The following is a 14,616-nucleotide window of genomic DNA, read 5'->3' as shown; positions in this document are numbered from 1 at the left end:
CAAGACAATGTTTGATGCCAAGACAATGTTTGATGCCAAGACAATGTTTGATGCCAAGACAATGTTTGATGCCAAGACAATGTTTGATGCCAAGACAATGTTTGATGCCAAGACAATGTTTGATGCCAAGACAATGTTTGAGGCCAAGACAATGTTTGATGCCAAGACAATGTTTGATGCCAAGACAATGTTTGATGCCAAGACAATGTTTGATGCCAAGACAATGTTTGATGCCAAGACAATGTTTGATGCCAAGACAATGTTTGATGCCAAGACAATGTTTGATGCCAAGACAATGTTTGAGGCCAAGACAATGTTTGATGCCAAGACAATGTTTGATGCCAAGACAATGTTTGATCCCAAGACAATGATTGATGCCAAGACAATGTTTGATGCCAAGACAATGTTTGAGGCCAAGACAATGTTTGATGCCAAGACAATGTTTGATGCCAAGACAATGTTTGATGCCAAGACAATGTTTGATGCCAAGACAATGCTTGATGCCAAGACAATGTTTGAAGCCAAGACAATGTTTGATGCCAAGACAATGTTTGAAGCCAAGATAATGTTTGATGCCAAGACAATGTTTGAAGCTAAGACAATTTTTGAAGCCAAGACAATGTTTGAAGCCAAGACAATGTTTGAAGCCAAGACAATGTTTGATACCAAGACAACGTTAGATGCCAAGACAATGTTTGAAGCCAAGACAATGTTTGATGACAAGACAATGTTTGAAGCCAAGACAATGTTTGATGCCAAGACAATGTTTGATGCCAAAACAATGTTTGAAGCCAAGACAATGTTTAATGCCAAGACAATGTTTGAAGCCAAGACAATGTTTGATGCCAAGACAATGTTTGAAGCCAAGACAATGTTTGATGCCAAGACAATTTTGATGCCAAGACAATGTTTGAAACCAAGACAATGTTTGATGTCAAGACAGTGTTTGAAGCCAAGACAAAGTTCGAAGCAAAGACACTGTTTGAAGCTAAGACAATGTTTGAAGCCAAGACAGTGTTTGAAGCCAAGGCAATGTTTGAAACCAAGACAATGTTTGATGCCAAGACAATGTTTGAAGCCAAGACTATGTATGAAGCCAAGACAGAGTTTGAAGCCAAGACAATATTTGATGCCAAGACAATGTTTGAAGCCAAGACAATGTTTGACGCCAAGACAATGTTTGAAGCCAAGACAATGTTTGAAGCCAAGACAAGGTTTGAAGCCAAGACAATGTATGAAGCCAAGACAGTGTTTGAAGCCAAGACAATGTTTGATGCCAAGACAATGTTTGAAGTCAAGACAATGCTTGAAGCCAAGACAATGTTTGATGCCAAGACAATGTTTGATGCCAAGACAATGATGCCAAAACAATGTTTGAAGCGAAGACAATGTTTGAAGGCAAGACAATGTTTGAAGCGAGGACAATGTTTGAAACCAAGACAATGTTTGAAGCAAAGACAATGTTTGAAACCAAGACAATGTTTGAAGCCAAGACAATGTTTGAAGCCAATATAATGTTTGAAACCAAGACAATGTTTGAAGCCAAGACAATGTTTGAAACCAAGACAATGTTTGAAGCCAAGACAATGTTTGAAGCCAAGACAATGTTTGAAGCCAAGACAATGTTTGATGCCAAGACAATGTTTGAAGCCAAGACAATGTTTGAAGCCAAGACAATGTTTGAAACCAAGACAATGTATGAAGCCAAGACAGTGTTTGAAGCCAAGACAATGTTTGATGCCAAGACAATGTTTGAAGTCAAGACAATGTTTGAAGCCAAGACAATGTTTGATGCCAAGACAATGTTGATGCCAAGACAATGATGCCAAAACAATGTTTGAAGCGAAGACAATGTTTGAAGCCAAGACAATGTTTGAAGCGAGGAAAATGTTTGAAACCAAGACAATGTTTGAAGCCAAGACAATGTTTGAAACCAAGACAATGTTTGAAGCGAAGACAATGTTTGAAGCATATATAATGTTTGAAACCAAGACAATGTTTGAAGCCAAAACAATGTTTGAAACCAAGACAATGTTTGAAGCCTAGACAATGTTTGAAGCCAAGACAAGGTTTGAAACCAAGACAATGTTTGAAGCCAAGACAATGTTTGAAGCCACGACAATGTTTGAAACTAAGACAATGTTTGAATCCACGACAATGTTTAAAGCCAAGATAATGTTTGATGCCAAGACAATGTTTGAAACCAAGACAATGTTTGAAGCCAAGACAATGTTTGATGCCAAGACAATGTTTGATGCCAAGACAATGTTTGAAGCCAAGATAATGTTTGAAGCCAAGACAATGTTTGAAGCCAAAACAATGTTTGAAGCCAATGCAATGTTTGATGCCAAGACAATGTTTGAAGCCAAGACAGTGTTTGAAGCCAAGACAATGTTTGAAGCCAAGACAATGTTTGATGCCAAGACAATGTTTGAAGCCAAGACAATGTTTGAAGCCAAGACAGTGTTTGAAGCCAAGACAATGTTTGAAGCGATGACAATGTTTGAAGCCAAGACAATGTTTGAAGCCTAGACATTGTTTGATGCCAAGACAATGTTTGATGCCAAGACAATGTTTGAAGCCAAGACAATGTTTGAAGCCAAGACAATGTTTGAAGCCAAGACATTGTGTGACACCAAGGCAATGTTTGATGCCAAGACAATGTATGAAGCGATGACAATGTTTGAAGCCAAGACATTGTTTGATGCCAAGACAATGTTTGAAGCCAAGACAGTGTTTGAAGCCAAGACAATGTGTGGAGCGAAGACAATGTTTGAAACCAAGACAATGTTTGAAGCCAAGACAATGTTTGAAGCCAAGACAGTGTTTGAAGCCAAGACAATGTTTGATGCCAAGACAATGCTTGATGCCAAGACAATGTTTGATGCCAAGACAATGTTTGATGCCAAGACAATGTTTGATGCCAAGACAATGTTTGAAGCCAAGACAATGTTTGATGCCAAGACAATGTTTGATGCCAAGACAATGTTTGATGCCAAGACAATGTTTGATGTCAAGACAATGTTTGATGCCAAGACAATGTTTGATACCAAGACAATGTTTGATGCCAAGACAATGTTTGATGCCAAGACAATGTTTGATGCCAAGACAATGTTTGATACCAAGACAATGTTTGATGTCAAGACAATGTTTGATGCCAAGACAATGTTTGATACCAAGACAATGTTTGATGCCAAGGCAATGTTTGATGCCAAGACAATGTTTGATGCCAAGACAATGTTTGAAGCCAAGACAGTGTGTGATGCCAAGACAATGTTTGAAGCCAAGACAATGTTTGAAGCCAAGACAATGTTTGAAGCCAAGACAGTGTGTGATGCCAAGACAATGTTTGAAGCCAAGACAATGTTTGATGCCAAGACAATGTTTGAAGCCAAGACAGTGTGTGATGCCAAGACAATGTTTGAAGCCAAGACAATGTTTGAAACCAAGACATTGTTTGTAGCCAAGACAATGTTTGAAGCCAAGACAATGTTTGAAGCCAAAAGTTATGGCTTCTTCCTCACAAATTGTTTGAAAATAAATAGAAACTGCTGCACTTGTGACATCTTTGTAGTCAAGAGCATTATTCTCACTACCTGTATTTATAAAATTATCTGCATCTGTTGGGATTGTGAAGGTCCACCTGCTTTCCAAACACTATTTTTTTTACAGGAAAACCTCCAAGTCCAGAGTTTGGAAGGATTTTTGTACACATAATATATATAGTTTGATGGTTGTCCCATGTGAGTGAATCTGCGGGATCAATCCTCAGTACCCATTACACAATGTTATTCTCAAGATATTGTGAAGTCTTGTTATTTGAATAATAAATTTTGCTCGAAATAAACATGGAGTGTGGCAAAATGTTGCCAGGCCAAATATGGGTTCCATGATCTCCTACATAATAAGCCAGAAGAAGAAAGTACAAGATATGAAGAGATCAAAAGGTATCATCAAGGTGAACCTATGTTAGACAAGCATCATACCCCAAACATTTAAAAAAAATAATAAGCAGAACTGTGATGGAGTGCCAGGAGAGTGTTGGGTCCCGTTGTTGACTCCGGACACATCTCTCACCACTCTAAATAGCAACGCAAATGTAAGGTAACATTTTATTATAGAAATCTTGGCTAATACAAGAGTATTGATGATCTCCGTCACAGACCTTAGCGGTCTGTGTGTAGAATGTTGGTGGTCATGTAATTTTAAGGTACTCGGTCTTTTGGCCTTAATTAAAAATGTAACATTCTATGAAGGTATTTAGCTTGGTCACCAGAAAAATATCAAAATACATAAGTATGGTACTTATTAGGCTTAGTAAAGGCCAGTAAGCCTCTTCAGTGCTCCTCTGGCTTGCGTAAGGTCCAGGTTAGATTACAGTGATATGAAAAGTTCTTCTCGTGGGCAGATTAGATTTTGGCAATAAAGTTTCTGTACACAGGAATGCTATTTTCTCGACTTTCTAACTAGGTATCAAACTACAGAAAATTCTGTCGATTACGGAGACTGTATGCTATAAGAAGAAACTCTAAATATTCTGTGTACCAAGACACCATGATGTTGCTGTGTCTGGCAGGTATAACTAGAGTAAAGGTGCATAATAACGACGTGTTGATGCATAAGGGATTTGTGGAATATCTGGGAATCTTTAGTTGAGAGGCATTACTCCCTCCAGAGACGTCATCAACCTGACACAGAGACAAGAGATGGGTGGTTGAACCAGAGAAGGATAGTTGAACTAAAGAAGGATAGTTGAACCAGAGAAGGATAGATGAACCAAAGAAGGATGGTTGAACCAGAGGAAGATAGTTGAACCAGAGAAGGATAGTTGAACCAGAGAAAGATAGTTGAACCAGAGAAGGATAGTTGAACCAGAGAAAGATAGTTGAACCAGAGAAGGATAGTTGAACCAGAGAAAGATAGTTGAACCAGAGAAATATAAATGAACCAGCCCCTGTATTAAAATAATAAATCGCCTGATGGCATAACGTCTCTCAGACGAGGGTACTTAGATGTTACACCTCTGTGTTACTCGTGATCTTGACAGTATTCTATAACCTCTGATCTAATTAAATTTATGAAACACAACCCCATCATTGACTCTTGTAATAGTAGAAGGTGTGGGAACACTGTCAAATTACACTTGATAAGGACTCACAAGCAGAAACTGGACACTTTAATAAAGACTTTATTTGCCTTTCCAAACACTGTCGCTCGTCGTTATCCAGAACATTATGGAATTTTGGTATAGAAACTGTCTTGACTCAATTTTTACAGTCTCGTTTCGCCACGAGACTGATCGCTAGTTTTCCTCTTTCTGGAACACGATTACTAAATTTTTGGCGTCACAGGAAAAATCGCGAAAATAGGCCAATGGTCGCTGGAACCTTAGGAATTCAACCTAACTTGCACACAAGAAAGTCATACCTGGAGTCTACCTGGAGGGTATTCCGGGGATCAACGCCCCCGCGGCCCGGTCCATGATCAGGCCTCCTGGTGGATCACGGCCTCATCAATGAGGCTGTTACTGCTGGCCGCTCGTAGTCTAACGAACGAACCACAGCCCAGCTGATCCGGCACTGACTTTAGGTATCTGTCCAGTTCCCTCTTGAAGACAACCAGGGGTCTATTGGTAATTCCCCTTATGGCTGGTGGGAGGCTGCTCAACAGTCTTGAGCCCTGGACGCTTGTTGTGTTTTCTCTTAGTGTACTAATGACGCCCCTACTTTTCACTGAGTGTATGTTGCATCGCCTGCCAAGCCTTTTGCTATCGTAGGGAGTGATTTCTGTGTGTAGATTAGGGACCAGTCCCTCCAGGATCTTCCAGGAGTAGATTATGATGTATCTCTCTCGCCTGCGCTCCAATGAGTATAAATTAAGTGCTTCCAAGTGTTCCCACTAGTTAAGGTGTTTGATGGAACTTATATGTGCAGAAAGGTTCTCTGTACATTCTCTAGATCTGCAATTTCACCTGCCTTGAATGGAGATGTTAATGTCCAGCAGTATTCCAGCCTAGAGAGATTTAAAAAGTGATTTAAAAGGATCATCATTGGCTTGGTATCTCTTCTCTTGCCACAACACTCTAACCTTAAAAACATAACAGAAATTACCACAAAAATAGGCACAACACTTGGGTTATCTGCACTACCGAAACTTTTCGACTGCGTAATAGACTTCTTCAATCAAATACTAAGGGACTGATCACCTGACAATCACAAGTCCACCAGCAAAACACACCCACACTGATGAGATCACTATTGCTGCTTCAGCACTCCACGACTCCCACCTCACTGCTTCAAGTGTATCAGCCTCCTTTCTCATGTCACCGTTCATGAGTCATATAGCCCCTGACGGGCGACACGTCTCTCAAGAAAAGACTGCCACATGTGTCTCATTCATGACTACCATGATCAATATTATAATGTCATGGAACTCATTAGCTTGTCTCTCAGTCGAGCAGCTTAATGCAGTAAGTACAAGAAATATATTTGTACTGATCCAAACGTTTAATGAGGCAACGTATCGCCACGAGTGTCTTGTTCGATGCTAATACAGAGTGGTTAGAACAAGTGCCCTCCTGCAGTGTCCACTGTAGTGCCCTCCTGCAGTGTCCACTGTAGTGCCCTCCTGCAGTGTCCACTGTAGTGCCCTCCTGCAGTGTCCACTGTAGTGCCCTCCTGCAGTGTCCACTGTAGTGCCCTCCTGCAGTGTCCACTGTAGTGCCCTCCTGCAGTGTCCACTGTAGTGCCCTCCTGCAGTGTCCACTGTAGTGCCCTCCTGCAGTGTCCACTGTAGTGCCCTCCTACAGTGTCCACTGTAGTGCCCTCCTGCAGTGTCCACTGTAGTGCCCTCCTGCAGTGTCCACTGTAGTGCCCTCCTGCAGTGTCCACTGTAGTGCCCTCCTGCAGTGTCCACTGTAGTGCCCTCCTGCAGTGTCCACTGTAGTGCCCTCCTGCAGTGTCCACTGTAGTGCCCTCCTGCAGTGTCTACTGTAGTGCCCTCCTGCAGTGTCCACTGTAGTGCCCTCCTACAGTGTCCACTGTAGTGCCCTCCTGCAGTGCCCACTGTATTGCCAGCTATAGTGCCCTCCTGCAGTGCCCTTCGGCAGTGCCTGCTGCAGAAGATGATATCTGCTGTGTTGCCGGCAGATACTACCACCCACTATGTTACCTCACCAACGACCCATGCTTACCCGACTTCTTGAAGTGCATGTACAGCTCATTCCAGCTACTCTGTGTTAGCACTGAAGCGACTCGTACTGCACCATTTCCATACTGACTGTCTTGGTCAGTGAATTCTTATCTACAACTTGTTATCTAGTGTTGACTCGGTCACACTCGCTCTATAACCTAAAATTAACTCAAAACATTACCGGATACAATTAACATCTGTATTTATTAAAAGCTGTTATATTAACATTTGTTTGAACAAAGTGGTCGCATCACATAAGCGCTGGGCCTCGCCCAGGCGCAGCAAGGCGCATGGACACATCTCTGTAAATGCGCTGATCCTGCTTACCAAACAGTGATAGGTACCCGAATGTTTTCCAGATATTATGGGTTACATATTGGGGAATAGGTGGTAGAATACTGTGGAGGAAAGAACTGGGCTCTGAGATGAACCTAACGTAACGTAGCAGCTTATAACCTGTAAACCCGAGTGTTTAAAATGTCAAATAACAATATATAAGTGAAAGAATACACGTGAAAATAATACATTTTATTGTGCCACAGTAAAGTGACACACTGGTTACACTTGTGTTCTTTTACCTAACATATTGCTGGAAATTCTAACATTATTACAGTAACGATATTAGCAAGTGAAATATTAAATTACAGGTCTACGAGAAATCTCCTTGTGAGGTGAGTGTGTACCGGATTTAGCAATGATATTTGTGATGAATGGTTATGAAAACCGACAAGTTGAAGAACTGAGACACTTATGCAACACATGAGAATCTTTATTGAAGAAACGTTTCGCCACACAGTGGCTTCATCAGTCCAATACAAAGTAGAAGTGGGTAAGGAGAGTAGAAGTTTGAGGTAATCAGTGTGTTCAGTCCATCACTCAGTAATCGATGTGTTCAGTCCATCACTCTTGTAGGAAGTGCTTCCTACAAGAGTGATGGACTGAACACATCGATTCCAGGTTGAGGGACTGATTACCTCAAACTTCTACTCTCCTTACCCACTTCTACTTTGTATTGGACTGATAAAGCCACTGTGTGGCGAAACGTTTCTTCAATAAAGATTCTCATGTGTTGCATAAGTGTCTCAATTCTTCAATGATATTTGTCATTTCAGGTGTCCCCGGGAACAATGATATTTGTCATTTCAGGTGTCCCCGGGAGTGCCTGGGGCGAAGCACTTCATCACAGACTACCTCTGGTCGTACCTGAACAAGTCTGACACTAACTTCGGTGGCGCCTTCATCCTTGATTCCATCATGAACGTCAACTACAACGAGGGCTCTCAGACTGTTGACGACAGCTTCCAGAAAGTGAGAATACTTGTCAAACCAGATAATAACATTACCACACCTGAACTAATGTGGCACCGCATTCAAATGTTGTTTTGTTAGAATTTAATTTAAGGCCCAGTGTATATACATGTGGGAGGACAGGCCATCCGGTCAGTATACTGTACATGGAACTAGGAAGCGAAGGGTGTGAGTCAGTGTACATGACACTAGGAGGCCAGGGGTATGAGTCAGTGTACATGACACTAGGTCAAGGGTGTGAGTCAGTGTACATGATACCAGGAGGCCAGGGGTGAGTCAGTGTACATGATACCAGGAGGCCAGGGGTGAGTCAGTGTACATGATACCAGAAGGCCAGGGGTGAGTCAGTGTACATGATACCAGGAGGCCAGGGGTGAGTCAGTGTACATGATACCAGGAGGCCAGGGGTGAGTCAGTGTACATGATACCAGGAGGCCAGGGGTGAGTCAGTGTACATGATACCAGGAGGCCAGGGGTGAGTCAGTGTACATGACACCAGGAGGCCAGGGGTGAGTCAGTGTACATGATACCAGGAGGCCAGGGGTGAGTCAGTGTACATGATACCAGGAGGCCAGGGGTGAGTCAGTGTACATGATACCAGGAGGCCAGGGGTGAGTCAGTGTACATGATACCAGGAGGCCAGGGGTGAGTCAGTGTACATGATACCAGGAGGCCAGGGGTGAGTCAGTGTACATGATACCAGGAGGCCAGGGGTGAGTCAGTGTACATGATACCAGGAGGCCAGGGGTGAGTCAGTGTACATGATACCAGGAGTCCAGGGGTGAGTCAGTGTACATGATACCAGGAGGCCAGGGGTGAGTCAGTGTACATGATACCAGGAGGCCAGGGGTGAGTCAGTGTACATGATACCAGGAGGCCAGGGGTGAGTCAGTGTACATGATACCAGGAGGCCAGGGATGAGTCAGTGTACATGATACCAGGAGGCCAGGGGTGAGTCAGTGTACATGATACCAGGAGGCCAGGGGTGAGTCAGTGTACATGATACCAGGAGGCCAGGGGTGAGTCAGTGTACATGTTACCAGGAGGCCAGGGGTGAGTCAGTGTACATAATACCAGGAGGCCAGGGGTGAGTCAGTGTACATGATACCAGGAGGCCAGGGGTGAGTCAGTGTACATGATACCAGGAGGCCAGGGGTGAGTCAGTGTACATGATACCAGGAGGCCAGGGGTGAGTCAGTGTACATGATACCAGGAGGCCAGGGGTGAGTCAGTGTACATGATACCAGGAGGCCAGGGGTGAGTCAGTGTACATGATACAAGGAGGCCAGGGGTGAGTCAGTGTACATGATACCAGGAGGCCAGGGGTGAGTCAGTGTACATGATACCAGGAGGCCAGGGGTGAGTCAGTGTACATGATACCAGGAGGCCAGGGGTGAGTCAGTGTACATGATACCAGGAGGCCAGGGGTGAGTCAGTGTACATGATACCAGGAGGCCAGGGGTGAGTCAGTGTACATGATACCAGGAGGCCAGGGGTGAGTCAGTGTACATGATACCAGGAGTCCAGGGGTGAGTCAGTGTACATGATACCAGGAGGCCAGGGATGAGTCAGTGTACATGATACCAGGAGGCCAGGGGTGAGTCAGTGTACATGATACCAGGAGGCCAGGGGTGAGTCAGTGTACATGATACCAGGAGGCCAGGGGTGAGTCAGTGTACATGATACCAGGAGGCCAGGGGTGAGTCAGTGTACATGATACCAGGACGCCAGGGGTGAGTCAGTGTACATGATACCAGGACGCCAGGGGTGAGTCAGTGTACATGATACCAGGAGGCCAGGGGTGAGTCAGTGTACATGATACCAGGAGGCCAGGGGTGAGTCAGTGTACATGATACCAGGAGGCCAGGGGTGAGTCAGTGTACATGATACCAGGAGGCCAGGGGTGAGTTAGTGTACATGATACCAGGAGGCCAGGGGTGAGTCAGTGTACATCATACCAGGAGGCCAGGGGTGAGTCAGTGTACATGATACCAGGAGGCCAGGGGTGAGTCAGTGTACATGATACCAGGAGGCCAGGGGTGAGTCAGTGTACATGATACCAGGAGGCCAGGGGTGAGTCAGTGTACATGATACTAGGAGGCCAGGGGTGAGTCAGTGTACATGATACCAGGAGGCCAGGGGTGAGTCAGTGTACATGATACCAGGAGGCCAGGGGTGAGTCAGTGTACATGATACCAGGAGGCCAAGGGTGAGTCAGTGTACATGATACCAGGAGGCCAGGGGTGAGTCAGTGTACATGATACCAGGAGGCCAGGGGTGAGTCAGTGTACATGATACCAGGAGGCCAGGGGTGAGTCAGTGTACATGATACCAGGAGGCCAGGGGTGAGTCAGTGTACATGATACCAGGAGGCCAGGGGTGAGACAGTGTACATGATACCAGGACGCCAGGGGTGAGTCAGTGTACATGATACCAGGAGGCCAGGGGTGAGTCAGTGTACATGATACCAGGAGGCCAGGGGTGAGTCAGTGTACATGATACCAGGAGGCCAGGGGTGAGTCAGTGTACATGATACCAGGAGGCCAGGGGTGAGTCAGTGTACATGATACCAGGAGGCCAGGGGTGAGTCAGTGTACATGATACCAGGAGGCCAGGGGTGAGTCAGTGTACATGATACCAGGAGGCCAGGGGTGAGTCAGTGTACATGATACCAGGAGGCCAGGGGTGAGTCAGTGTACATGATACCAGGAGTCCAGGGGTGAGTCAGTGTACATGATACCAGGAGGCCAGGGATGAGTCAGTGTACATGATACCAGGAGGCCAGGGGTGAGTCAGTGTACATGATACCAGGAGGCCAGGGGTGAGTCAGTGTACATGATACCAGGAGGCCAGGGGTGAGTCAGTGTACATGATACCAGGAGGCCAGGGGTGAGTCAGTGTACATGATACCAGGACGCCAGGGGTGAGTCAGTGTACATGATACCAGGACGCCAGGGGTGAGTCAGTGTACATGATACCAGGAGGCCAGGGGTGAGTCAGTGTACATGATACCAGGAGGCCAGGGGTGAGTCAGTGTACATGATACCAGGAGGCCAGAGATGAGTCAGTGTACATGATACCAGGAGGCCAGGGGTGAGTTAGTGTACATGATACCAGGAGGCCAGGGGTGAGTCAGTGTACATCATACCAGGAGGCCAGGGGTGAGTCAGTGTACATGATACCAGGAGGCCAGGGGTGAGTCAGTGTACATGATACCAGGAGGCCAGGGGTGAGTCAGTGTACATGATACCAGGAGGCCAGGGGTGAGTCAGTGTACATGATACTAGGAGGCCAGGGGTGAGTCAGTGTACATGATACCAGGAGGCCAGGGGTGAGTCAGTGTACATGATACCAGGAGGCCAGGGGTGAGTCAGTGTACATGATACCAGGAGGCCAAGGGTGAGTCAGTGTACATGATACCAGGAGGCCAGGGGTGAGTCAGTGTACATGATACCAGGAGGCCAGGGGTGAGTCAGTGTACATGATACCAGGAGGCCAGGGGTGAGTCAGTGTACATGTTACCAGGAGGCCAGGGGTGAGTCAGTGTACATGATACCAGGAGGCCAGGGGTGAGTCACTGTACATGATACCAGGAGGCCAGGGGTGAGTCACTGTACATGATACCAGGAGGCCAGGGGTGAGTCAGTTTACATGATACCAGGAGGCCAGGGGTGAGTCACTGTACATGATACCAGGAGGCCAGGGGTGAGTCAGTGTACATGATACCAGGAGGCCAGGGGTGAGTCAGTGTACATGATACCAGGAGGCCAGGGGTGAGTCAGTGTACATGATACCAGGAGGCCAGGGGTGAGTCAGTGTACATGATACCAGGAGGCCAGGGGTGAGTCAGTGTACATGATACCAGGAGGCCAGGGGTGAGTCAGTGTACATGATACCAGGAGGCCAGGGGTGAGTCAGTGTACATGATACCAGGAGGCCAGGGGTGAGTCAGTGTACATGATACTAGGAGGCCAGGGGTGAGTCAGTGTACATGATACCAGGAGGCCAGGGGTGAGTCAGTGTACATGATACCAGGAGGCCAGGGGTGAGTCACTGTACATGATACCAGGAGGCCAGGGGTGAGTCAGTGTACATGATACCAGGAGGCCAGGGGTGAGTCACTGTACATGATACCAGGAGGCCAGGGGTGAGTCACTGTACATGATACCAGGAGGCCAGGGGTGAGTCAGTGTACATAATACCAGGAGGCCAGGGGTGAGTCACTGTACATGATACCAGGAGGCCAGGGGTGAGTCACTGTACATGATACCAGGAGGCCAGGGGTGAGTCAGTGTACATGAGGTCAGGAATGTGAGTCCAAAAAATCATTTATCATTGCTCACTTTTGTAAAATTGTCTCAGGATTTAGAGAAATCCTTAAAATGAAAAACTAAACATTGTCAGCGTGAGAAATATGTGAGAAGTCGATGACACTTACTTTATCTTCCCAACAGATGTTCCCAGACACATACCAGAGAGTGATAAATGGAGGCAAGAAGGGAGACTTCTTATCTGCGATTACTTTGACAGGAACCAAGTCTGACATGCTGCAAAGCCAGTTTACTGGTAGTTACCACAAGGCTAGTAGCAACCTTAATATTTGTTGAATCAAATGCATATTTTTTATTATTATTTATTTCAAACGTTGGGTAGATAAATTTTGTGATCGATATATATATATATATATATATATATGTATATATATATATATATATATATATATATATATATATATATATATATATATATATATATATATATATATATATACATGCAAAACAACCACTCTGAAAGAATAGAGAAATTCCAAGCGATTTCGTGACTACTCACATTATCAAGGAACTATGTATTATTTATTATCACACTGGCCGATTCCCACCAAGGCAGGGTGGCCCGAAAAAGAAAAACTTTCACCATCATTCGCTCCATCACTGTCTTGCCAGAAGGGTGCTTTACACTACAGTTTTTAAACTGCAACATTAACACCCCTCCTTCAGAGTGCAGGCACTGTACTTCCCATCTCCAGGACTCAAGTCCGGCCTGCCGGTTTCCCTGAATCCCTTCATAAATGTTACTTTGCTCACACTCCAACAGCACGTCAAGTATTAAAAACCATTTGTCTCCATTCACTCCTATCAAACACGCTCACGCATGCCTGCTGGAAGTCCAAGCCCCTCGCACACAAAACCTCCTTTACCCCCTCCCTCCAACCCTTCCTAGGCCGACCCCTACCCCGCCTTCCTTCCACTACAGACTGATACACTCTTGAAGTCATTCTGTTTCGCTCCATTCTCTCTACATGTCCGAACCACCTCAACAACCCTTCCTCAGCCCTCTGGACAACAGTTTTGGTAATCCCGCACCTCCTCCTAACTTCCAAACTACGAATTCTCTGCATTATATTCACACCACACATTGCCCTCAGACATGACATCTCCACTGCCTCCAGCCTTCTCCTCGCTGCAACATTCATCACCCACGCTTCACACCCATATAAGAGCGTTGGTACAACTATACTCTCATACATTCCCCTCTTTGCCTCCAAGGACAAAGTTCTTTGTCTCCACAGACTCCTAAGTGCACCACTCACTCTTTTTCCCTCATCAATTCTATGATTCACCTCATCTTTCATAGACCCATCCGCTGACACGTCCACTCCCAAATATCTGAATACGTTCACCTCCTCCATACTCTCTCCCTCCAATCTGATATTCAATCTTTCATCACCTAATCTTTTTGTTATCCTCATAACCTTACTCTTTCCTGTATTCACCTTTAATTTTCTTCTTTTGCACACCCTACCAAATTCATCCACCAATCTCTGCAGCTTCTCTTCAGAATCTCCCAAGAGCACAGTGTCATCAGCAAAGAGCAGCTGTGACAACTCCCACTTTGTGTGTGATTCTTTATCTTTTAACTCCACGCCTCTTGCCAAGACCCTCGCATTTACTTCTCTTACAACCCCATCTATAAATATATTAAACAACCACGGTGACATCACACATCCTTGTCTAAGGCCTACTTTTACTGGAAAAAATTTCCCTCTTTCCTACATACTCTAACTTGAGCCTCACTATCCTCGTAAAAACTCTTCACTGCTTTCAGTAACCTACCTCC

The 14,616-nt window shown here is 45.2% G+C and overlaps 1 protein-coding gene across 1 annotated transcript in view; it reads left to right on the top strand.

The window, feature by feature from the left end:
- Window positions 1–14,616, top strand: part of LOC128693379 (uncharacterized) — an 82,114-nt gene that overhangs the window by 32,224 nt on the left and 35,274 nt on the right. Inside the window, exons 4-5 of the mRNA XM_070086870.1 lie at window positions 8,338–8,499; window positions 12,954–13,079. Coding sequence (XP_069942971.1) covers window positions 8,338–8,499; window positions 12,954–13,079 — 288 coding nt within the window. The remainder of the gene's footprint in view (window positions 1–8,337; window positions 8,500–12,953; window positions 13,080–14,616) is intronic.

This window comes from Cherax quadricarinatus, chromosome 20, assembly GCF_038502225.1.
Source record: "Cherax quadricarinatus isolate ZL_2023a chromosome 20, ASM3850222v1, whole genome shotgun sequence".
Lineage (NCBI taxonomy): Eukaryota > Metazoa > Arthropoda > Malacostraca > Decapoda > Parastacidae > Cherax > Cherax quadricarinatus.
The sequence above is the reverse complement of the archived record's forward strand: the minus strand, read 5'-3'. Positions and strand labels throughout refer to the sequence as shown.